Genomic DNA, 26720 nt, shown 5'->3' with positions numbered 1-26720 from the left:
TTGCTGTAAAAACATTAAAATGCAATATTTATTCAACGTGTCACACAGGATCTGTGTCTATGGATTTAAAATGTAAATAAGGGGACAATTAAAAAAAATATATATATATAAAAAAAAAAAAGAATACTGTACCGTATGAAAGTAGTCAATGGCGCTCTCGAAGTCTCCCATGAGGCTGTGCACATATCCGATGGCGGAATAGGTCGACGAGTGCTGGGGGATGAGAACCAGGGCCTGGCGGTGATACTCCAATGCCTGGTCATACTTCCTATTGGAGGATAGAACAAAACAACCAAATCGGACAGTTCCCTAATGACCATTTACATTTTAGTCATTTAGCATACGCTCTTATCCAGAGCAACTTACAATTAGTGAGTGCATACATTTTCCAGAGCCAAATCTAGAGTTCTGCCTGGGCTGGGTGTGTTCAGAGAGCCAAAAAAAAAGGATCTAACCAAACAACTCCTTCCCTATCAGACCTAGGTGAAAATAGTATTTGTTTTATTTTGTTTTTTATATTGTTCCATGGTTGCCATGGCGTCTAGTGGCAGCCTTAGTAATTTACTCTTACAAACGTATCCTTAAAGCAGCAATCAGAAGTTGAAACAATAAATATGCTGAGGGATAGGGCTGGAGAAATGTAAGAATCAGCAGGTAGGCTACATTTTATTAATTCAGAAGTCCAAAAATGGATGACGCACCTGCAGATTGCCCCTTTAATTATTTGTTTTAAGTGGTTTTTATGTGCATTGTTTTTAAAAAAAACGTTTTGCCTTTTTTGATAGCTAATCAAGTATTGAACACAGAATTCTAGATTTTTCATCAACAACGTTAAATTAGTTAACATATTTGACTACCGGTACTTTTCCAATCAACTAGCTAAAAGTTTGGATTCAAATACAAGGTCAGATCCTCCTAGGATCCTAGGTCGGCAGGTAGCCTAGCGGATAGAATGTTGGGCTAGTAACTGAAAGGCCGCTGGTTTGAATACCCAAGCCGACAAGGTAACAATTCTGTCAATGTGCCCTTGAGCAAGGCACTTAACCCCTAATTTTCTCCAGGGGCGCCGTACTACTATGGCTGACCTTGTAAAACAACACATTTCACTGCACCTATCCAGCGTGTTATTATAATAAAAAAATGGTTTAGCCTCATCTCATGTCTTTTTTACTCATCTCGTCTCCCATCTACCAAAGGCTGGACCAACTATCATTCACTACACCGAAGGATTCCTCAGAAGTTTGGAACGTATGAAAAAAGAACCTGTGCAGCAAACTGAAGAACAGCCTATACGGGATCCTCCGGAAAAAATGCAAACGGCAAGGACAATGGGGCGGCAGACTAATGAACAAACCTAAATCAATTGTGTACACTGGCCAGTTGAATACAACACTGTCCATCATGCACACCGGAGGTGGATGATAAAGGACACTGGCCAGTTCTGCATGCTGCTCCTCAGGCAACTTCCAAAGTAATTCAATTGGGGCTTTTAAATGCAAGATCCATCAACAACAAAGGCTTACTACTGAATGACATCATTGCTGATAGAGGTCTAGACTTTCTCTGCTTCACAGACTTGGCATCAGCCCAATGAGCACATACAGTGCCTTCAGAAAGTATTCACACCCCTTTGACTTTTTCCACATTTTGTTGTGTTACAGCCTGAATTTAAAAATGATTAAATTGAGATTGTGTCACTGGCCTACACACAATACCCCATCATGTAAAAGTGAAATTATGGTTTTTGACATTTTAACAAATTAATTAAAAATGAAAAACTGAAATGTCTTGAGTCACTAAGTATTCAACCCCTTTGTCATGGCAAGCCTAAATAAGTTCAGGAGTAAGAATTTGCTTAACAAGTCACATAATAAGTTGCATGTATTCACTGTGTGTGCAATAGTGTTTAACATGATTTCTGAATGACTACCTCATCTCTGTACCCCACACACACAATAATATGTAAGTTCCCCCAGTCGAGCTGTGAATTTTAAACACAGATTCAACCACAAAGACCAGGGAGGTTTTCCAATGCCTCGCAAAGAAGAGCACCTATTGGTAGATTTTTTTTTTTTTTTGGAATATCCCTTTGAGCATGGTGAAGTTATAAATTACACTTTGGATAGTGTATCCTAAACCCATTCACTACAAAGATACAGGTGTCTTTTCTAACTCAGTTGCCGGAGAGGAAGGAAACCATCCAGGGATCTCACCATGAGGCCAATGGTGACTTTAAGAGTTTAATGACTGTTAGGAGAAAACTGAGGATGGAACAACATCATTGTAGTTACTCCACAACACTAACCTAAATGACAGAGTGAAAAGAAGTAATCCAGTACAGAATACAAATATTCCAAAACATGCATCCTGTTTGCAATAAGGCACTAAAACAAAACTGCAAAAAATGTGGCAAAGAAATGAACAATGCCCTGAATACAAAGCGTTATGTTTGGGGCAAATCTAACATCACAGAGTACCACTAATTCACATTGTCAAGCATGGTTGTGGCTGCATCGTGTTATGGATATGCTTGTCATCGGCAAGGGAGTTTATTTTGGCTAAAAATAAATGGAATAGGAGGCAAAACCCTAGAGAAAAACCTGGTTCAGTCTGCTTTCCAACAGGCACTGGGAGACAAATTCACCTTTCAGCAGAACAATAACCTAAAACACAAGGCCAAATATACACTGGAGATGCTTACCAAGACGACATTTAATGTTCCTGAGTGGCCTAGCTACAGTTTATACTTAAAATTGGCTTAAAAATCTACGGCAAGACGTGAAAATGGTTGTCTAGCAATGATCAACAACCAATTTTAAAAAGCTTGAAGAATTTTGAAAATAGTAATACAAAATTAAAATTAAATATAAATTAAAAAACAGCAAATGTTGCACAATCCAGGTGTGGAAAGCTCTTAGAGACTTACCCAGAAAGACTCACAGCTGTAATCGCTGCCAAAGGTGATTCTAACATGTATTGACTCAGGGGGTTGAATACTTCTGTAATCAAGATATATTAGAGTTATATTTTACAAATGTTATTTTATATTTATCTTCCCCTTTGACAGAGTATTTTGTGTAGGGTCGTTCATAAATTACAATGAAATCCATTTAATTCCCACTTTGTAACAACAAAATGTGGAAAAGGGGTGTGAATATTTTCTGAAGGCACCGTATTCCTCAACCAATGCACTCCATCTGGCTACACCTACCTGGACTGTCCTAGAACATCTGGACGGTGTGGCAGATTGGCTGTAATCTGCAGGACTGACTGCACTGTGAAGTATACTCCAGTACCAGCTGTTTAATCTTTGAATGCATGGCTTACAAAACCACTGGCTCTGAATCAGTACTGGCTGTGCTGATTGAAAATCGGCCTCCTAAGCTCAACTGACTTTCTTGCTGAACAATCTGAGCTACTAACAGTCCTGAGCCCCTTGTGTCCAGCTATGCTAGTGCTTCGTGATTTCAACATGCATGTCAACTCCCCTGACTACAGTCTATCTACTGGTCTGGCTGATGTCCTGGACAACTTTGGACTCCAGCAGTATGTGGATATTGTCACCCACAACAAAGGCCAGACCTGGTCTGTACCACAGGCGTGGATCTGGCCAAATTGGAAGGAAATGTGTCAGGGCTGTCCCGACCATAAACTCATCACCTTCACCCAAGCTATTCCTCTACCTATTCGGCCCAAGAAACACTCCATTCAGTTTAGGAATCCATCTCCTACCTGCCAGTTACTGACTCTGTGGCTCAATACAAGTTTCTCCTTTGAAAACCTGCCTGGTGTCTTTCTCCAAATCGTCTCCCTGGTACACTGAGGACCTACGCTCACTCTAAGCAACTGGCTGTCGCCGAGAACGACAGTATAAGAAAACTGGGATAACTGTACATGCGCAGATGTATGAGCAACATCAACAAGAATACAAAACAGGCCACAAATGCAGCTCAGACATCCTACTACTCCCAACTGATCAGCAACAGCAGTGGTAACTCCCGGGTGTTGTTCTCTACTGAAAGCAAGCTCCTTCAACCTGTGAACAACTGCTACCTCAACATCCCCAGAACAGTGCAATCAATACCTGTCCTTCTTACAAAGCAAACTTGAAAATATCAATAAAACCATCCTGTCCTCTCCAGCCCCGGTAGTTGAGCTACCCAGTCCTACATTCCCTGAGTAAAGGTTCTCCATGTTCACCACTGTCATTGCAGCTGACAAATGAGGCCCACCACTTGCTTACTTGACCCTATCCCCACCTCCCTCTTCAGGACCTGCTTACTTGCTCTAGTGCTTTTCTTCACAGAAATCATCAACAACTCAGTCATCACTGGATGTGTCCCCCCTCAGTTCAAACTGGCCACAGTTATTTATTTATTTATATTTATATATATATATATATATATATATATATATATATATATATATATATATACACTCTACCAGTCAAACGTTTGGACACACCTACTCAATCAAGGGTTTTAATGTTTTTTTTTTTTTAATGATTTACATTGTAGAATAATAGTGATGACATCAAAACTATGAAATAACATATGGAATCATGTAGTAACCAAAAAAAGTGTTAAATCAAAATATATTTGAGATTCTTCAAATAGCCACCCTTTGCCTTGATGACAGCTTTGCACACTCTTGGCATTCTCTCAACCAGCTTCATGAGGTAGTTACCTGGAATGCATTTCAATTAACAGGTGTGCCTTCTTAAAAGTTAATTTGTGGAATTTCTTACCTTCTTAATGCGTTTGAGCTAACAAGCTGTGTTGTGACAAGGTGGGAAGGGGGGGGGGGGAGGGGGTATACAGAAGATAGCCCTATTTGGTAAAAGACCAAGTTCATATCATGGCAAGAACAGCTCAAATAAGCAAAGAAAACAACAGACCATCATTACTTTAAGACATGAAGGTCAGTCAATCTGGAACATTTCAAGTTTCTTCAAGTGCAGTCGCAAAAACCATCAAGCGCTAAGATGAAACTGGCTCTCATGAGGACCGCCACAGGAATGGAAGACCCAGAGTTACCTCTGCTGCAGAGGATAAGTTCATTAGAGTTACCAGATTCAGAAATTGCAGCTAAAATAAATGTTTCACAGAGTTCAAGTCACAGACACATCTCAATATCAACTGTTCAGAGGGGACTTTGTGAATCAGGCCTTCATGGTCGAATTGCTGCAAAGAAACCACTACTAAAGGACACCAATAATAAGAAGACCTACTTGGGACAAGAAACACGAGCAATGGACATTAGACCGGAGGAAATGTGTCCTTTGGTCTGGATTCCAAATTTGAGTTTTTTAGCTGTGTCTTTGTGAGACGCGGTGTGGGTGAAAGGATGATCTCTGCATGTATATATTTCCCACCGTAAAGCATGGAGGAGGAGGTGTTATGGTGTGGGGGTGATTTGCTTGTGACACCGTTTGTGATTTATTTAGTATTCATGGGACACTTAACCAGCATGGCTACCAAAGCATTCTGCAGCGATACGCCATCCCATCTGGTTTGGGCTTAGTGGGACTGTCATCTGTTTTTCAACAGGACAATGACCCAACTCACCTCCAGGCTGTGTAAGGGCTATTTTATCAAGAAGGAGAGTGATGGAGTGCTGCATCCGATGACCTGGCCTCCACAATCCCCCAACCTCAACCCAATTGAGACGGTTTGGGATGAGTCAGACGGCAGAGAGAAGGAAAAGCAGCCAACAAGTGCTCAGCATATGTGGGAACTCCTTCAAGACTGTTGGAAAAGCATTCCAGGTGAAGCTGGTTGAGAAAATGCCAAGTGTGCAAAGCTGTCAATCAAGGCAAAGGGTGGCTATTTGAAGCATCTCAAATATAAAATATATTTTGATTTGTTTAAAACTTTTTTGGTTACTACATGATTCCATGTGTTATTTCATAGTTTTGATGTTTTCACTATTATTCTACATTGTAAAAAATAGTAAAAATAAAGAAAAACCCTTGAATGAGTAGGCGTGTCCAAACTTTTGACTGGTACTGTGTGTGTGTGTGCATGCATACATACATACTACCAGTCAAAAGTTTGGACACACCTACTCATTCAAGGGTTTTTCTTCATCTTTACAATTTTTTACATTGTAGAATAATAGTGAAGACCTCAAAACTATGAAATAACACATATGGAATCATGTAGTAACCAAAAAAAGTGTTAAACAAATCAAAATATATTTTATATTTGAAATTCTTCAAATAGCCACCCTTTGCCTTGATGACAGCTTTGCCCAATACTTTTCTATGAAGAAAAAGCCCTGCACTCCACTCCTGGTCTGCTGCCTGCAGGACATCAAATGCATGGATGCAGTTGAGTTTCTTACAGTTAAACTGCAAAAAGACAGATTGGCACTCGCACCATCATAAACAACATCAGCAGCTACAGCCTCAATATTGATGGTGTCAAGGTCCTCTCCTCCAGTGTGGTTCGCAACCTGGGTGTGATATTTGACAGTAAGCTCTTGTTTGAGGCCCACATCAAGAGTTTGACCAAAGTCTCATTTTCCATCTATGGAACATTGCCAGGTTATGACCTATGCTATCACAACCTGCAGCTGAGTGACTCATCCTTTATTTCATCCCGTCTGGACTATTGTAACACCCTGTTTGTTGGTGCATCATCCAAGTGCCTACAATACAGTGCATTCGGAAAGTATTCAGACCCCTTCCCTTTTTCCACTTACGTTACAGCCTTATTCTAAAATGGATATTTTTTTTTATCCTCAATCTACACACAATACCCCATATAATGACAAAGCGAAAAAACAGAAATACCTTAATTACATAAGTATTCAGAACCTTTGCTATGAAACTCAAAATTGAGCTCAGGTGCATTCTGTTTCCATTGATCTCCCTTGAGATGTTTCTACAACTTGATTGGAGTCCACCTGTGGTAAATTCAATTGATTGGACATGATTTGGAAAGGCACACACCTGTCTATATAAGGTCCCACAGTCGACAGTGCATGTCAGAGCAAAAACCAAGCCATGAGCTGGAAGGAATTGTCCGTAGAGCTCCGAGACAGGATTGTGTCGCGGCACAGATCTGGGGAAGGGTACCAAAACATTTCTGCAGCATTGAAAGTCCCCAAGAACACAGTGGCCTCCATCATTCTTAATTGGAAGAAGTTTGGAACCACCAAGACTTCCTAGAGCTGGCCGCCCGGCCAAACTGAGCAATCGGGGGAGAAGGGCCTTGGTCAGGGAGGTGACCAAGAACACGGCGGTCACTCTGACAGCGCTCCTCTGTGGAGATGGGAGAACCTTCCAGAAGGACAACTATCTCTGCAGCACTCCACCAAGCAGGCATTTACGGTAGTGGCCAGATGGAAGCCACTCTTCAGTAAAAGGCACATGACAGCCCGCTTGGAGTTTGCCAAAAGGCACCTAAAGACTCTCAGACCATGAGAAACAAGATTGAACTCTTTGGCCTGAAGGCCAAGCATCACATCTGGAGGAAACCTGGCACCAGCTCTACGGTGAAGCATGGTGGTAGCAGCATCATGCTGTGGGGATGTTTTTCAGAGGCAGGGACTGGGAGACTAGTCAGGATCGAGGGAATGATGAACAGAGAAAGTACAGAGAGATCCTTGATGAAAACCTGCTCCAGAGCGATCAGGAACTCAGACTGGGGTGAAGTTTCACTTTCCAACGACCCTAAGCACACAGCCAAGACAACGCAGGAGTGGCTTCGGGACAAGTCTCTGAATGTCCTTGAGTGGCCCAGCCAGAGCCGGACTTGAACACTATTGATCATCTCTGGAGAGACCTGAAAATAGCTGTGTAGCGACGCTCCCCATCCAACCTGACAGAGCTTGAGACGATCTGCAGAGAAGAATGGGTGAAACTCCCCAAATACAGGTGTGCCAAGCTTGTAGCGTCATACCCAAGCAGAAGCGAGGCTGTAATTGGTGCTTCAACAAAGTACAGAGTAGAGGGTCTGAATACTTATGTAAATGTGATATTTCAGTTTTTCTTTTGTTGCATACATTTCTAAAAACCTGTTTTTGCTGTCATTATGGGGTATTGTATGTAGATTGATGAGGATTCTTTTTCATTTTTTGCACGTGTCCTCACCCACACCTCCCTCCACGAGCACATCACTCCAGTGCTGTTCAACCTCTACTGACTCCCCATATGCTCACGCATCGACTACAAAATCCTGGTTCACGCCTACCAAGTTCTGCATATCTCCGGACCCAATGACCTGTCTGACCTCATTCTACCCTCCTGCCCAACACGCACCCTTCGCTACTCCAGGTCGGTCTCCCTTTTTAGCAGACTAAAAACTATGGGTGACAGGGCTTTCAGTTGCGTGGCTCCGCGGCTGTGGAACACACGTCCAGACACTACTAGGGCTGCAGAGTCTCTGTCCTCGTTAAAGGCACAGCTCAAGACTGTGCTGTTCAGAAAAGCTTTCAAGGCCCTCCGCTAATTCTGTTCTCATGAAACCACCCGCGGGCCAAATCGCAGGCCTTCAGTTGGGGAACCCTGCAGTAAGTCCTCTCATCACCTCAGACTCTCCACCTGAAATACCACTCAGGAAAATGTTTGGATCCCTGTCCTTTAACGATGCTTTATAAAGGTACCTGGGAGATAACAGAGGAACGCCTGCCTGCCTACCTACCTAACCCTGAACCCATAAATGAGATGAGAACAAGGATAACACAGATGATGTCATAGGAGAGAGATCCAGAGACACTGCACATGCCAGTCAGAACTTCCATTCTGTTCAGTTCCATCCCCTCAAAGGGGTACGTCACAAGCCGACTAGAAATATTCTGGATTAGTTTAGGCTAGCTAGCTTCAGTTAGCTCCACATTCCAGCTCAGGCTTCATCCAGGTCACAAAAGGTGGATATTTATCCATCACCTTCCACATATCAAACCAGGCTTGTAACTGCGTGTGCACGTGGCACGTGGAAAGCCCAGCAAGTCCAACAGTTGCCATAGTTATTTACCTGGCTAAAAAGGTGATGCCACCTTTGTGACAACAGTTATCCCAAGTTGAATTCAGAATAAACCAAAGTGAGCTCGCAACTCCTTCATCCTGCTTCGTGACATACCCCTCTGGTGTCCTGATGAGTAAACACTTGCCGGGAGGATCTTTATACTCACTTCAGTTTCCGACAAACGTGACCCAGGTTGTTCAGGAGTGGTTCCCACTTGTCCACTGTTACCTGAAAGAAAACACAACTTTTACAAAAAGAGGAATGTTTGCATTGAAAATAAACACACAGCAACTAAACTGGCTGCCAGATCTTAAGTTCAAACACATTTAAGATTGAGTATGATACAGTACACGTGGGGCTAGATTTCCTCGATTCAAATGAGCAGCTACCTCATTCCCAATTGCTTTGATCTTGTCAATTGCGTCCAGGAACAACTTCTCGGCTGTTTTCCAGCTGAAAAGAGCAGAATTTAACACATTTCAGCAAAATCAAATCCCACACATGAACAAATAAGAAAATAAGGCACAAGTACCCTTTCCCACACACTATCATGCCAACCCCAACCATACTGTGACAGCACAGATTTTTCCTTTAGAAATGGTCCTTTCCGGCACAGTTCCAGCAACTATGATGAACGCGTGGCAATGTACAGCTAAACCTCAATAAAGAGACAGAATCCACAAATTATAGTCACGACCCAAACCGAATCATTCATGGCCCACCTGTGGGTTTTAAACCCATCGTAAGGAAAATGCTCTTCTTACCAATTTGCTGATGGCTATGATAAGAGCCCTCAAGCGTGTATGTATGCATGTGGGGGTATTGCAGAGTGTGTTATACACTGAGTGTACAAAACACTCACTGTATTTCCATGACAGTCTGACCAGTTGAATCCAGGTGAGAGCTATGATCCTTTTTATGTCACTTGTTAAATCCACTTAAAAATCAGTGTAGATGAAGGGGAGGAGACAGGTTAAAAAATGATTTTTAAGCCATGAAACAATTTAGACATGGATTGTGTGTGTGTGCCATTCAGAGGGTGAATGGGCAAGACAAAATATTGAAGGTGTCTTTGAACAGGATATGGTAGTAGGTGCCATGGGCACCGGTTTGAGTGTGTCAAGAACTGCAACACAGCTGGGTTTTTCACGCTCAACAGATTCCCGTGTGTATCAAGAATGGTCCAAAGGACATCCAGCCAACTTGACACAGCTGTGGAAAGCATTGGAGTCAACATGGGCCAGCATCCCTGTGGCGTGCTTTCGACACCTTGTAGAGTCCATGCCCAACAATTGAGGCTGTTCTGAAGGTAAAAAGGGGTGCAACTCAATACTAGGAAGGTGTTCCTAATGCTTTGTACACTCAGTGTAGCATGTGTGCACATGCGTGCTATATATCCTCTTGGGTGCACGTGTGTGAGTATGCACGTGTACGTTTTCCCACCGTGTGGGTGTTTTCCCCCAGTGTGTGCATGTGTATGCATACACATTATCTCAGTATGTGTGTGTGTGTGACTCACTCTCCGTTCTGAAAGGCCACAACGGCCACCTCGTGCATGACAAAGGGGTCTTCTGGTGCTATGCTCAGGGCCTGGCTGAAGAAGCGCTCGGCCAGTTTAGAGTTGTTTGTAAGGCCGTACTCCAGCCCTATGTACAACATAGGGAGATGGCATCTGGACAGGAGAGATGAGAGCAAGGGTTAGGTTTCAAGTCTAATGGGCAAGGTTGTGAAGGTACATGCTATTATATGCTTATAAGATATTATATATGCATCAGTTTGTTATGATACTGTACATTTCTCACTGTTTTTCAATGACTAAGGCACTCCTGCGTTTAGCCATTTTAGCAAGATGCATCTTTGAACACACTCCAACAAATGTGTTCGTGTTCAACATTACATTTGAGCACACGACAGCGCTGTTCTGTGGACGTGTGGGGTGCTGTGTCTGTGGAAGGGATGTCTGGGTACAATAACAGTACATACCCCTTCATCAGTTGAGCAGCAGTGAAGTAGGCAGCCATTGCCTGGTCGTGTTCACTCTCCACTGCAAACGAGTGACCGTAGGCGATCCATGCCGGACCGTACGTCCGCTCCAGTGTGGTCGCCTTGCTGCGGGAGACAGCATAAGGAACTTAGTGTAAATAAGAGAGATATTCTAGTCTGTCACTGAGTGAATGATCATCAATTATGTTTTTTTTAAATAATACTTTGAAATTTGTAGATTTTATTCAGCAGGAAGTGAATCAATCAAAATATTTTAATTTACAATATATAGAATATCAATGTCTGACTGCTGAATATAAAATATGCTTGGTGTTAAGAAAACCATGGTATCTGGTACCTGAGATATCTACGCGCGTGTTCGTTTTTGTGACCAACCATTAGATAGTAGCATCCCACAGCAAACCAAGAGACCTGGATGAAAACAATGTTTACCATTTGTCTAGTGGTCAAAGAATAAATCATGCACACAAAAGAAAACATACCGTACTAATCAGAGCTTGGATATGTGGAATGGCAAGGTGCTAGTATTGGGGGGTGTACTCATAGCAGAACAGGCAACACTTTACACTATATAGAGCAGGGGCTATACTTACTGGGTTATTGGGATACAAGTCCACAAGCCTGTGCGAAAGGTAAAACAGTTCTGTGGTGGTAAAAAGAGGAGAATCATGGTACACATTCAGATGTTAAATATATCTTTCATGCGCATCAATAACCAAATTTAAAGAAAAGCTTCAACGGTCTTACCATTTGCTTTGCTGAGCTCCACCAGTGTTCCTATATGAACAGGTAAACAGTTGGCATGGAATGGGTCTTTCACCATCACCCTTGAAGAAACACAAAACATTCAGGTTTTACAGACAGGCCCAAATGATGTGTGAAACGTATATCCTTTTTACACAACTGAGCTGAGAGAGAATAATATTCCACTAACATAAACCATAAGAATAACATCACAACAGTTATTATAATTAAAGAAATTTTAGTTTGGCCGGTTAACGCTTGCAGACTGCCAATACATCTCAAGTTTAAAGGTTAAGGTGGGCCAGCAGTTATCAAACTTACATGGAAGTGAGCTTGTAGCACATTTTGAAGTCACAGTTGTAATAATGCCTCTCAGCAAGGGAGACCACCACATCCAAGTTGTCCTGGAGACCGTTGACCATCTCTGGCACCACCATATCACTGGGTTTGTTATACTGAGGGAAGGAAAGAGGAAAGGATGGATGGAGAAAAAAGTGGAGAAAGGGAGGGAGAACCAAATGTGCAATTGGAACAAAAGCACCATCATCATTAGCAATCGAATCAACACTAATTTGAGACAAATGACCACTCTTAACTTTAGTAAAATCAGAGAGAACATTTCTGGGTTTTTGTAGCCATGATTATTGGTTGATTGATGGGGCAACTGTAGACAACCAATATCGACCAAATATGAGTGATTGTAATATTTAGAAATAATCGTATGCTTCATTCTGAACTATAGGGTAAAGTCCATAGTGACATATGATGACCTGTGTATTCCAATAAAGAAACACAACATGATGATCAACATTGCCCATGACAATGTAAAATACTGAAACTTAACATAGGAATCTGAACGCAACTGATGTCCTGACATGGAGGATAACAGTGGACATACCTTCTTCAATTTATTCTCAAACAGGAAGTGAAGTAATTCGTCTTCCTCCTCTGTGCACTGTTGGCTCAAAGGAAGCAAGTCCAGGAAGTCCTTTTCTACAAACACAAAAATGACAAAAGGTCTTCAAATAAGGGGTTTGGGAAAAAATTCAAAATTAAATAAATTTACCCTACAGAAACATCTATAAACCGTTATTGGCATAAAACAAAGCAACATACAAATCAATATTTCAGGGATGCAAACTGGTGAGGCCAAAAAAGGAGCACAGAAACACACAAAAAAGCTGTGTAAACTGCACATAACATTTTGTGGGGTTGTCACAACACCAACGATGTGATACCAGGCCGAGGCCCATGGGGGGCCCAAGAGGCAGCAAAAAATGTTATACAACATTTTTTAAACTAATAAAAAGGAAATATATACAGTATATATATATATATTAAACAGTGCATTTGGAAAGTATTCAGACCCCTTGACTTTTTCCACATTGTTACGTTACAGCCTTATTCTAAAAATGGATTGTTTTTTTCTCCTCATCAATCTACACACACAATACCCCACAATGACAAAGCAAAAACAGGAGTCACTTGGCTCTTTCTTTTCTCTCCAAAACTCTTGAGCGTGCAGTCTCTAGCCAACTCTCCTGCTATCTCTCTCAGAATTACCTTCTTGATCCAAACCAGTCAGGTTTCAAGACTGGTCATTCAACTGAGACTGCTCTTCTCTGTGTCACGGAGGCTCTCCGCACTGCTAAAGCTAACTCTCTCTCCTCTGCTCTTATCCTTCTAGACCCATCTGCTGCCTTTGATACTGTGAACCATCAGATCCTCCTCTCCACCCTCTCCGAGTTGGGCATCTCCGGCGCTGCTCACTCTTGGATTGCGTCCTACCTGACAGGTCGCTCCTACCAGGTGGCGTGGCGAGAATCTGTCTCAGCACCACGTGCTCTCACCACTGGTGTCCCCCAGGGCTCAGTTCTAGGCCCTCTCCTATTCTCTCTATACACCAAGTCACTTGGCTTTGTCATATCCTCACATGGTCTCTCCTATCATTGCTACGCAGACGACACACAATTCATTTTCTCCTTTCCCCCTTCTGATAACCAGGTGGCGAATCGCATCTCTGCATGTCTGGCAGACATATCAGTGTAGATGTCGGATCACCACCTCAAGCTGAACCTCGGCAAGACGGAGCTGCTCTTCCTCCCGGGGAAGGACTGCCCGCTCCATGATCTCGCCATCACGGTTGACAACTCCATTGTGTCCTCCTCCCAGAGTGCAAAGAACCTTGGCGTGACCCTGGCAACACCCTGGACAACACCCTGTCGTTCTCTGCTAACATCAAAGCAGTGACCCGACCTTGCAGGTTCATGCTCTACAACATTCGCAGAGTACGACCCTACCTCACACAGAAAGCGGCACAGGTCCTAATCCAGGCACTTGTCATCTCCCGTCTGGATTACTGCAACTCGCTGTTGGCTGGGCTCCCTGCCTGTGCCATTAAACCCCTACAACTTATCCAGAACGCTGCAGCCCGTCTGGTGTTCAACCTTCCCAAGTTCTCTCATGTCACCCCGCTCCTCTGCACACTCCACTGGCTTCCAGTTGAGGCTCGCATCTACTACAAGACCATGGTGCTTGCCTAAGGAGATGTGAGGGGAACGGCACCTCCTTACCTTCAGGCTCTGATCAGACCCTACACCCAAACGAGGGCACTACGTTCATCCAACTCTGGCCTGCTAGCCCCCCTACCTCTACGGAAGCACAGTTCCCGCTCAGCCCAGTCAAAGCTATTCGCTGCTCTGGCACCCCAATGGTGGAACAAGCTCCCCCACGACGAGTCACTGACCACCTTCCGGAGACACTTGAAACCCTACCTCTTTAAGGAATACCTGGAATAGTATAAAAGTAATCATTCTACCCCTCCCTCCCCCACCCCCCCATAAAAAAAAAAAAAAAAAAAAAGTGGTTGTCCCACTGGCTATCATAAATTGAATGCACCAATTTGTAAGTCGCTCTGGATAAGAGCGTCTGCTAAATGATGTAAATGTGATTCTTGGCATTCAGGCCAAAGATTTCAATCTTGGTTTCATCAGACCAGAGAATCTTGTTTCTCATGGTCTGAGAGTCCTTTAGGTGCCTTTTGGCTAACTCCAACCGGGCTGTCATGTGCTGTTTACTGAGGAGTGGCTTCTGTCTGGCCATTCTACTATAAAGGCCTGCTTGGTGGAGTGCTACAGAGATGGTTGTCCTTCTGGAAGGTTCTCCCATCTCCACAGAGGAACTCTGGAGCTCTGTAAGAGTGACCATCGGGTTCTTGGTCACCTCCCTGACCAAGGCTCTTCTCCCCCGATTGCTCAGTTTGAGCTCTAGGACGAGTCTTGGTGGTTCCAAACTTTTCCATTTAAGAATGATGGGGCCACTGTGTTCTTGGGGACCTTCAATCCTCCAGACATTTTTTGGTACCCTTCCCCAGATCTGTTCCTCGACACAATCCTGTCTCTGAGCTCTACGGACAATTCCTTCCACCTCATGGCTTGGTTTTTGCTCTGACATGCACGGCTGTCAACTGTGGGACCTTATAATAATAAATAATAATATAATATGCCATTTAGCAGACGCTTTTATCCAAAGCGACTTACAGTCATGCGTGCATACATTTTTGTGTATGGGTGGTCCCGGGGATCGAACCCACTACCTTGGCGTTACAAGCGCCGTGCTCTACCAGCTGAGCTACAGAGAAAGGTGTGTGCCTTTCCAAATCATGTCCAATCAATTGAATTTATTTATCACAGGTGGACTCCAATCAAGTTGTAGAAACATCTCAAGGATGATCAATGGAAACAGGATGCACCTGAGCTCAATTTCGAGTCTCATAGCAAATGGTCTGAATACTTATGTAAATAAGGCATTTCTGTTTTCTAAAAACCTGTTTTCGCTTCGTCATTATGGGGTGTGTGTCGATTGATGAGGGAAAACAATTATTTTATCCATTTTAGAATAAGGCTGTAATGTAACATTTGGAAAAAGTCAAGGAGTCTGAATACTTTCCAAATGCAATGTATTTCTGTATTTCATTTTCAATAAATTTGCTAAAATTTCTAAAAACATGTTTTCACTGAAATGATGGGGTATTGTGTGTAGATGGGTGAGATGTATTTATTTAATCCATTTTGAATTCAGACTAACAAAACAACATTTGGAATAAGTCAAGGGGTATGAATACTTTCTGAAGGCACTGTATGTTGCCCTACAAGACTAAAATAAACCCTTGCTCACCAGAAGAATGTTATAAATTGATAGAATGAATGCTTCAATATAGTTGATATCGGTAAAGTTATCGGTCATCTCCGCTTCTTTCGCAGAGTAAAGACGTTTAGGGACCGGGGAGAAAACGTATTAACAAAAAACAGTTAGGCCCACGCACTAATGCCAGATAGCCTAAAAATTATGGGAAAAAACGTCAATGTAGTGAAGGAAAAGCAGGCAACAAGTGCTCAGCATATGTGGGAACTCCTTCAAGACTGTTGGAAAAGAATTCCAGGTGAAGCTGGTTGAGAGAATGCCAAGAGTGTGCAAAGCTGTCATCAATGCAAAGGGTGGCTACTTTGAAGAATATCAAATATATTTTGATTTGTTTAACACTTTTTTGGTAAGTACATGATTCCATATGTGTTATTTCATAGGTTTGATGTCTTCACTATTATTCTACAATGTAGAAAAAAGTAAAAATAAAGAAAAACCCTTGAATGAGTAGGTGTGTCCAAACTTTTGACTGGTACTGTATTTAACAAAAATGTAGCCTATAAATTGCACAAGAATGATACATTGATGTATTTTTTATGTATTGTTTTCTCTTTATTCAACCAGTCCGCCACCCATCAACCAGTCCGCCGCCCATCTGCCCTTCATCTATACAATATTTTATGACCCTAAACCCGACCGCGGATATAACTGCAGGTTATGAGTCAACCCGTGCATCACTAGCATGTGTGCTAGTGATGCATTGTATTACTCCTGTGCAGCAGGATGCAAACTCGTCACTTCTCAGCAATATTCAGTTTTTTTCTAACGGATCTACACGATTCACGTGAATGACCTATATTTTGAGATCAAAACTGCGAATATCGCCAAAAAGTCACGAGTTTGCTTCTCTGTATATTACTTCTGCTGCACACGTGCAAAAACCATTAGTCTTATTTTTTGATTCCACATTCCCCTTAGGTCTGCTTTTGTTCCCAGTCTCGCTCTGGCCTCACCTTCCTGAGCGGTCAGCATGTGGTGGGACGTTAGAAGGTCGAAGGCTTCAAAGCAGTACACGTCCAGTTTCAAGGCCTCTTTGTAGCTGGATGTGGCCAGAGGCCGGTTGTCCATGGCATCATATATCTTCCCCCGCAACAGGCAGATGGAACTGCTGATCTGAAGAAAAAAAAAGGGGGGGGGGGGGGGGGGACGTTGAAGTTTAAGGGACCACAAGGGGTCAGGAACACTGAAGCAGCATGAATCGGGGAAGCCTCCAGGGGCTTCTGACATTAAAAAAAAAGACTCACACATGAATTTTGTATGAATATGGCAGGTGATGTGGCTACCGGGTGAATGACAGGACCCCTTTAGTAATATGATGGTGATAACTACAAAAGGAAATATTTATAGCTTAGAAAGGAACCAATCATAAAAATGCAGCCAAAGGGTCTTTGACATGGCAACATGGCATTCAATCTCTGCCTCAGTCACCTACAGTACAGTATGCAAATAGTTAACCTGTAGTCACAACACCATAAATGTGAACAGACTGGAATATCCCATTGTAAGAGACTTGAACACAAACGTGGTATTACAGGGCCACATAAACACATGGGACCCTATTGTGTCAGAGCTGAGACTTACAGAGGCAGGGGTCATCTCCCAGTCTGACTCTTGTATCCTTTTGTCCTCTTTGACACTCCGCTCCAGCAGCTTCTTGCTGGTTGGCTCCTCCATGTCCAGGATGTCCAAGGCCTGCTGGAACTCTTTGGCAGCATACTGCACAAAACACAAACACTAGGTTAGTGCTTCCAATGGCTCAGCTCAGTTAAGAGTATAGTGCTGGTAAATTCAGGGTTGTGGGTTTGATTCCTGCATGAGCCACATATTATGAATATACAGTATCTCACAAAAGTGAGTACACCCCTCACATTTTTGTAAATATCTGAGTATATCTTTTCATGTGACAACACTGAAGAAATGACACTTTGCTACAATGTAAAGTAGTGAGTGTAAAGCTTGTATAACAGTGTACATTTGCTGTCCCCTCAAACTAACACAACACACAGCCATTAATGTCTAAACAGCTGGCAACAAAAGTGAGTACACCCCTAAGTGAAAATGTCCAAATTGGGGCCAAAGTGTCAATATTTTGTGTGGCCACCATCATTTTCCAGCACTACCTTAGCCCTCTTGGGCATGGAGTTCACCAGAGCTTCACAGGTTGCCACTGGAGTCCTCTTCCACTCCTCCATGACGACATCACGGAGCTGGTGGATGTTAGAGACCTTGCACTCCTCCACCTTCTGTTTGAGGATGCCCCACAGATGCTCAATAGGGTTTAGGTCTGGAGACATGCTTGGCCAGTACATCACCTTTACCCTCAGCTTCTTTAGCAAGGCAGTGGTCGTCTTGGAGGTGTGTTTGGGGTCGTTATCATGTTGGAATACTGCCCTGCGGCCAAGTCTCCGAAGGGAGGGGATCATGCTCTGCTTCAGTATGTCACAGTACATGTTGGCATTCATGGTTCCCTCAACGAACTGTAGCTCCCCAGTGCCGGCAGCACTCATGCAGCCCCAGACCATGACACTCCCACCACCATGCTTGACTGTAGGCAAGACACAGTTGTCTTTGTACTCCTCACCTGGTTGCCACCACACACTCTTGACACCATCTGAACCAAATACGTTTATATTGGTCTTATCAGACCACAGGACATGGTTCCAGTAATCCATGTCCTTAGTCTGCTTGTCTTCAGCAAACTGTTTGCAGGCTTTCTTGTGCATCATCTTTAGAAGAGGCTTCCTTCTGGGACGGCAGCCATGCAGACCAATTTGATGCAGTGTGCGGCGTATGGTCTGAGCACTGACAGGCTGACCCCCAACCCCTTCAACCTCTGCAGCACTCATACGTCTATTTCCCAAAGACAACCTCTGGATATGACGCTGAGCACGTGCACTCAACTTCTTTGGTCGACCATGGCGAGGCCTGTTGAGTGGAACCTGTCCTGTTAAACCGCTGTATGGTCTTGGCCACCGTGCTGCAGCTCAGTTTCAGGGTCTTGGCAATCTTCTTATAGCCCAGGCCATCTTTATATAGAGCATCAATTCTATTTTTCAGATCCTCAGAGAGTTCTTTGCCATGAGGTGCCATGTTGAACTTCCAGTGACCAGTATGAGGGAGTGTGAGAGCGATGACACATGACACCGGGGATGTTGCGAAATTGCTAATTGGGCCCAATTTGGACATTTTCACTTAGGGGTGTACTCACTTTTGTTGCCAGCGGTTTAGACATTAATGGTTGTGTGTTGAGTTAATTTGGAGGGGACAGAAAATGTACACTGTTATACAAGCTGTACACTCACTACTTTACATTGTAGCAAAGTGTCATTTCTTCAGTGTTGTCACATGAAAAGATATACTCAAATATTTACAAAAATGTGAGGGGTGTACTCACTTTTGTGAGACACTGTATGTGTCACTGTCAATGCTGACAGTTCTGTAAGTCACTTTGGATAGGAAGCATCTGCTAAATGACCATATTGGGAAATAAGTCCAGTACACAAATAGAATTTAAAGTCTGCAAGGATGAGAATAACGAAATGTATGGAAAGTAAACAAATAGAGGAAATCAGAAAGAAAAAAAGATAAAAGGTATAGCCTAGGTAAAAAATACGTGGGGAAACGAGGTAGAGCTGACAGCTTTTGTACTACAAAAAAAGGCACGGAAAGCTTCTGTTGTAGACACATAGGAGTAACTCCATTTGAATTAAATCACGTTTTGACAGCACCCCCCCTTTGATTAGAAACATTCCATACGTGTCCATTGTAGAAGTACTCCGAAAGTTACTTTTTGTACCTGAACGCAAAAACATTCAAGAGATAAAGGTGCTTTAAAGTTGACCCATATTGCAAATCATGAGACATCCATGTCTTCATCACTGTAAAAAAAAATATTATGGTTGAGATTGATATCATTTAAAAGCTTACAAACAGGGTTGTGAAACTATTTTGTAATTTCTTTATATATATATATATATTTGGGATTATCCAAAAAACAATTATTTTCATTTTGCATATGTTGTAGTTTAGTCTAATTACATCTGAGGTTTTTGTGTTGTTCCCGCCATCGGTTGAGACATAACATGCTCTTGAATACAGGGTGGGTGTCACGTTTTGCCTGATAAATGTACAACCATTTTTATTTCAACTTTCAAACGGTACCACAAAGATGGTTGGAGGTCCACACATCAGAGAATGTTGACTTGAATAGGAATATCTGTTGTTTTAAATTACACTGTCAATTCTCCATAGGAAACCTATTGAAATCATAGAAATCTAGATAATAGAACAAACAACCATTTAAGTTGACATTCGAAGTTAAGTGGACCGGCGGCCATCTTTGTGGTAGTAATTATACGTTTAAATTTCAATAAAATGTCAATGTTCAATAAGAGACACGGAAAGGAGCGCTTATTTGGTTGATAGTTAAATCTGAGGTGCTCTTTGATCATGGGATGAAATGCTACAGAACAAAAAGAAGTTGACGCTGCATAGTATTTTTATTCTTGCTATGCATAAGCCGTAACAAAGGCTTTTTCATTTATCCACTACAGGAGAGTGCATTGATTACTTCTGGAAGTTTGTTTGCACAAAGGCTTTTCCGGCATTATTTACTATCCAGCATTAACTTATTTTTGTTTGATTCAATTTCAGTAAAATTGCAGTGATCTGAAGGGATAGGTCCATTCTATGAATTATATTTCTACGAATGAAATAACACCCACACTGTATTCATGAGCATGTCATGTCTCAACCGATGGCGGGCACAACACAAAAACCTCAGATGATGTAAAATAGGGTCTAAGCTATAACATATGAGAATATGAAAAAAATCGTAGTTTACGCGATTTTAGATAATTTACGCTAAAATAAACGTTTTTTTCAAGAAATTATAAAATAGTTTGACAACTCTGTGTGTAAGGTTTTAAATAATATCAAAGTCAACTGTTTATCTTTTTCAGCAATGAAGACATGGATGTCTCACATTATGATGAGGTATGTAAAACAGGTCAACTTTGAGCACCTTTATCTCCTGAATGTTTTAGCATTCAGGTCCAAGAAGTCACTTTCTTACCACTTATTTCATGGGCAAACATGTATGAAACGATATGTTTAAATCAAAAGGGATGCTGTAGAAAGGTTATTGAATTTAAGTGCATTGACCCATAGGCCACAGGATCATGGAGAGTTTGAACAGGTATATTTCATCACAAGAAGTAGCCTAACATGAATACTCACGTGGCACCTAGCAGCGAGATATTGACAAGCGCCATACAACTGAAATGAAAGATAAATATTAGGAACAAGCTGACCGACAAGCTGACCGACAACAACTTTTCAGATCAACAAGGACATCCAGCACACCCAGTAAAAATACTTATTCTTCAAAAATATAAACTCTGGATAGCACAAAGTTTTGAAAGCTACATAGAAGAGTAATGTATAGACTGGACAGACTCATAATGACAAGTCAGAATATGCCTAGTATCCAACATGTCATTAGTCCTTCTGCATGCTAGTGAACTGCATGCTAGTGCATGAGTGCCCCTCAGTGAGACATGTAGAAACAGGGAGGCACCCAGGCTACCTGCATGTCCCCATGCAACAAATTGGGGGAAGCCAACCAGGTAGTCTTACCTTATCTAGTTTACGTGAGCGGAGGGCATGGGAGGCTCTGTGGTACTGAGAGGTGAGGTAAAGGCACTGTGCTAGCCAGTAGATATCCTGGGGGTCTTCTGCAAGGACAGGAAAAAGGCATCACTTCAGTTAGATACCCTGCTAACCAACATGTTATACTAACTAGCCAGATGATCACAAAACATTTGTTACATCTCATCAAATCAGGAAGATCACTCACCATGTGACAGGGATGCAATCTTATCTGCCCAAAATAGAGCACTTTGATACTGTTGCTGCAAACAAAGCAGACAGGGAAGGCAGCATGAAACCAAACATTCTGAATGTGTTGACTACAAGTATGAAACTGTCAGGGGCTGTCAAGACTCACTGATACAAGTTAGCAGTTAGCAAGCCCTGATATATGTGGCTAGCCTCCAAGTACATAGTAGCTAGCTAGCTGAGGCCACTGATTTAGTAGCAAGCACAAGCAGGGTAGCTAACTAGTTACTAGCTAGCTAGCCATCTTGGATATAGAGAGCAATAGTAACGCCATCTTTTTGTAGGCACTAACTCCGCCATGGCTTAATTGTTGGTCAAAGCCTAAAGGGAAATTCATGTTTTTTTTGTTTTTTTTTTATATAAATGCCGAAAATAGGTCTTAATTTTTTATGAATTTTGAAGCATTTATGTAATCAAAACAAGCACAAAGGCTTCATAATTCATAAAAGTGAATGTTAACCGACTGATATTATCTCAGAACAAAACATATAAGATCTCCTAAGCCTGTGTTAACCTCAGACCTTATTTTCAGCATTTATCCCAAAACCCTATTCTTTCCCAAAACCCCATTCTTTCCTCATTGATTTCCCCCATAGGAAATCCGAACGAACCAGAGGTAACTAATTTCCGTTTTTTAGGACTACAACACAGATCGAACAATGATCCGTATATATCTGAAGCATCCGGTTGGCGTTTCTACTCACCACCAAATATGGTGATGGCAGGAAGCCCAGTGGCTGGCAGGGGGGGAAAAAATAGAGCGAGATGGATTTTGTCCAACATTCTGCTAATTTTCTCATTGATGAAACATTTGATCTCAGTACAGTTTCCTGTTCCCAAAACTAGAATATGTTACGAAGGGTGTGGTCTACCCTTTGCCAAAGTTTTTTATATATTTTAAATTGTGTTGTTTAGAAGGAGTACTATATCGAATTGAGTTATTGCACACACGCACTTAACGGAAATAGGCAAATAAATGCTCGAACGCGCCAATAGGACCTCGCAATGCCCACTATGATTAATTTACCCCCATTGGAAACGACAGGCTGTGGTCTATCTTGGGTTATTTTCTTTAATTTTTTTATCTTCGACAACAAGCTGGCAAGCTCTATTGACATTATGTTATCGCAAATATAACCTTACACAGCTGGATAACGTTCCTGTAGACTTGTCATTCTGAACAGTACCTAGCCCATTTACTTAGCTAGCGGGTGCAATAAATTATGGCAATCTGACAGCGGCAACCTAACTTAGCTAGCTATCTAACGTTAGCTACCTCGCTTCTTATCCCGACCTAGTCTAGCTAGCTACGTTTCTTACCTGATCAATGTAGTGTCGTACACGTTTTCGTAGTTTGTCGAGATTCATTGTAATTGTCCTAATGCTTTTTACAAATCAAAGCGTATCATTATCATGTAAAAATTAGCTCCCTAGTAGTAGCGGGTGGGTAGCTAGCTACGCGGCTTCTTCTGCAGCAGTAGCGTCACTTAAACTCCGCAAGGAAACTCGAGCCTTTGGTTAAGGGTTCCGGTCAGTTAAGAGAAAATAAAATGCTAGGAATATTTTATCTAATTACGGCGGAGAACATTTTGGACAATACAGTTGATTACATGATAGCCAATGAAAATTTGTATTTATATTTTTGTAGAAAATATAAGAGGGGAAAACCATTTTATCTGTGTTATAAGCACAGGTGAAAGTAAAGGAAAGGTTAACCCATTTGTAATATTACATTGTTTTTGTGCATCTCTGAGTGATATTCTATCGATTCCCTAGGTCATTTCATGTTTTCATATGTATCTGAGTTATTGGCATTCAAGCAGACATAAATCCGTCCGGTATGAGGTAGCACTGTGTAAAGTCGCTCTCACTACACTGGAAGTTAATAGTGGAAGAAGAAAGGGGTGGTTGTAGCAAAGATGGAGGGAAAAAAGATGGCGGAAGGGGATGATGAAGTGGATTCTGAATCTAATGGCGGTAGAATCAAGGAGAATTTGAATATTGTCCAAAAGAATGGAAAACGGAGCAAAGTAGAGTACAGTGATGAGAATGTCACTTCGTATCTAGTAGGAGTACGGTTTGTAAATGAAGAGCAGCTGATCTTTACCAATCTTGAGATATTCAAACTGGTGAAGAGAGTGCTGGGTAGAGTGAAGGCTGTGAGGATCACGAGAGGCGGGCTGGTTTAGATTTTTTGTGCTTCTGAGGATCAGAAGAAACGTGTGTTGCGTCTCACCCGATTTGATACGTTTGAAGTGTCATGTGTGTCTCTTAGGAACAGGGCACCCCTCAAGGGGGTTATATCTGGAGTCTTGTGGGAAGTAGATGTTGAAGAGATGAAAAATATTCCTGGAGTGATTGATGACGTCGGATGAATTGTGTGGTGAATAAAGAAAAAGTGAAGTCTATCTTGTTTTTTGTTTTTTGATATGGAGTCTCTCCCTACTCAAATGCAGTTAGGGTATATTAACTACAGAGTCTGAGCATTTATCCCAACACCAATGCAGTGTGATCACTGTAAAGCTTTTGGTCACGTTTCAAGTGTTTGCAGAAGGGAAAAGCTGAGATGTCCAAGTTGTGGAAAATATAATATTATGTGTTATAAAAGTGATGAATATGTTACAATTGTGGTGGGAACCATGAAGCCACATCTTTTGAATGCCCAACAAGGGTGAAAGAGAATGAGGTGGCCAAAATCAGGGCTATCCAGAGCATATCATATGCAGCAGCTGTTAAAATGGTTGAGGGTTTGAATGGTGCACTTATAGAGTCCATGGTGGTGGATAGGCCTTCACTGCAGGCTGCAGGTATTGCCTTTCACCAGCAGGATCCTGACATTTTAGAGGTTAAGAAGGTGGACTTTGTGGCCTTTTTAACTATGGTGATAAATGGCACTGCCAAGGTGGAGAGAAGGTCCAGGAAGATAGAAATCAATGTGGAAGCGGCGGAGTGGTTGCTGGGGCTGAAAGATTTCTCGGCGAAGGAGTTACATGGAATATTGTCACAAGCTGTACCACCCTCTCAGGCCCTAGAGCCTGTGAAGGGAGATATGGAGAATTGAAAGAAAGAAGAAGTGGGAGTTTTGTTTTGTCAATGTACTATTTTTATTTGGGTGGATTAAGTTAGTTTCCCTATCACTTATGGATTTTCTTTTTACCTTGTTTTTGTTTCAACCCGTCCAGTTGGTGGTGACAATACAAATTTTTGGGTTGTAGTCTGCCATAAAACCCACAGAAGAAGAAGAAGAAGAAGAAGATGAAGAAGGAAGTTAATAGGAATACTGCTTTTAGATTGTGAAAACGTCTATCATACATGTCAGATTTCAGTACTGGCCGATGTCATAACTCAGGAGGATGTCTTCTCTCGAATGACCCATTAATCCTATTTTTGTGTAATTCCTACTCAAGAAATTTGGAATTGAATGGAAGGTCTAGCACATTTTTCCTATTTGTCTGCCTCTTTAGTCCAGGGTGCATTGCATGGTGAATTTGTCAGAGATATTATAGAAAGGAGATAGGAATCAAATTAATGAAGGAACGTATAACGCCCCACCCAGCAGACTGTCGACCAATCACGTTAACATTGTCAAGAGTCACGCGGTTGCTAAGCTAATGTCATGCAATCCCTTCTCAAAGTCAGTTCAAAACAACTGGGAACTCTGAAAAATACGAGGTAAAATTATGACGTCAGTGTTCTTCAGGTCGGAAAGTCGGAGTTCAAGAAAGTGGCCCGAATTCCGTGTTCAAATCGATTTTTCCTGTTGGAGCTCGTTTTTTTCAGAGTTCCCAGTTGTTTTGAACGCACTGAAGTCAGAGATTTCCCATTTCCCTGTTGTTTTGAAACCGATATATGTAGAGAAACGTGCCTATTTTCCTCGAAAGTACGTAATGTCACGATTCCAAAGATATACGATATTACAGATTGCAAGTTAATTATCTCACATCTCTGAAAATATTTGTAATGTACTTCTTGTTGATAAAATTTGTGCTAATGTTGGGTTTTTGAGCTAGCGCCCAATAGACTCCCATTCACTCCTTGAATGAGAGCACTCCTTGTCCTAGAATTGCTCAGAATGCACCGCGCGGCCCATTGAAGTAACATGGGCAACGTTTCCCATCTCCTCAAAAGTATATTTGCCATTGCGAATGCCAGACTCAACTCTGTGAGACACATTGATCTGCAGGTTGAACATGGTGAGATTGTGGACTCCTAAATTGATAGTGCAGTTTGTTTAGGCGATTTTACAGCGAACTAGCTACTTTACATACTGATATTGTCTTTGGCATTATTGTGTGTAGCTACGTTTGCCAGCCTGCCCATAGAGAGAGCATTGCATTGTGGACTTTGTGGTCGACTTGAGCTGCAGCCATGTTGGGAATCATAAGTAACTTTTTTCAGCTAGTTAGGTATGCTTGCAAAGCAAAGCACAACTGTAGATTTCTTACATAGTCTTATTAGGTGTGCTTGCTGAAGGCAAAGGACAACTCTAGATTTCTTACATACTCATATTATTATTATTATTGGATTTCTTCCGCTCGCTCTAGCGCTTAAATGACTTAAGCTATCAACACGAAACCAACTTCCAAATGTGCAGACTGCCCCAACTTAGATTGCTTGAGAAAATAATTTGTATATTGTTTATACTTTTCGTACTACAACAATATTTAAGTGGCAATAAAAGTGCCATAAACTTACAATGCATTCGGAAAGTATTCAGACCCCTTGATTCTTTCCACATTTTGTTACGTTACAGCCTTATTCTAAAATGGATTAACAAAAAAAATTCCTCATCAATACCCAATAATGCCTGCTTTCCTCCAGACGTGATGCTTGGCATTCAGGCCAAATAGTTCAATCTTGGTTTCATCAGACCAGAGAATCTTGTTTCTCATGGTCTGA

General features: G+C 42.0%; 1 protein-coding gene across 2 annotated transcripts in view; it reads right to left on the bottom strand.

Moving 5' to 3' along the window:
* Window positions 1-23310, bottom strand: part of cdc16 (cell division cycle 16 homolog) — a 30077-nt gene extending 6767 nt beyond the window's left edge. For both annotated transcript variants that reach the window (XM_084179896.1, XM_084179897.1), the window contains exons 1-16: window positions 23142-23310; window positions 21781-21835; window positions 21561-21658; window positions 21162-21200; window positions 17505-17639; window positions 16877-17036; window positions 12619-12713; window positions 12042-12175; window positions 11724-11803; window positions 11570-11619; window positions 11314-11387; window positions 10956-11081; window positions 10492-10644; window positions 9362-9425; window positions 9139-9200; window positions 133-268 (exon numbers count right to left, since the gene is read on the bottom strand). In XM_084179896.1, coding sequence (XP_084036022.1) covers window positions 133-268; window positions 9139-9200; window positions 9362-9425; window positions 10492-10644; window positions 10956-11081; window positions 11314-11387; window positions 11570-11619; window positions 11724-11803; window positions 12042-12175; window positions 12619-12713; window positions 16877-17036; window positions 17505-17639; window positions 21162-21200; window positions 21561-21658; window positions 21781-21835; window positions 23142-23189 — 1509 coding nt within the window. In that variant the 5' untranslated portion in view covers window positions 23190-23310. The remainder of the gene's footprint in view (window positions 1-132; window positions 269-9138; window positions 9201-9361; window positions 9426-10491; window positions 10645-10955; window positions 11082-11313; window positions 11388-11569; window positions 11620-11723; window positions 11804-12041; window positions 12176-12618; window positions 12714-16876; window positions 17037-17504; window positions 17640-21161; window positions 21201-21560; window positions 21659-21780; window positions 21836-23141) is intronic.
* Window positions 23311-26720: the final 3410 nt, after the last annotated feature.

The sequence above is a fragment of the Coregonus lavaretus genome, assembly GCF_964263955.1.
Source record: "Coregonus lavaretus genome assembly, chromosome: 16".
NCBI classification, from domain to species: Eukaryota; Metazoa; Chordata; class Actinopteri; order Salmoniformes; family Salmonidae; genus Coregonus; species Coregonus lavaretus.
Note: the sequence above shows the minus strand (reverse complement) of the source record. Positions and strands in the feature narration are given on the sequence as shown.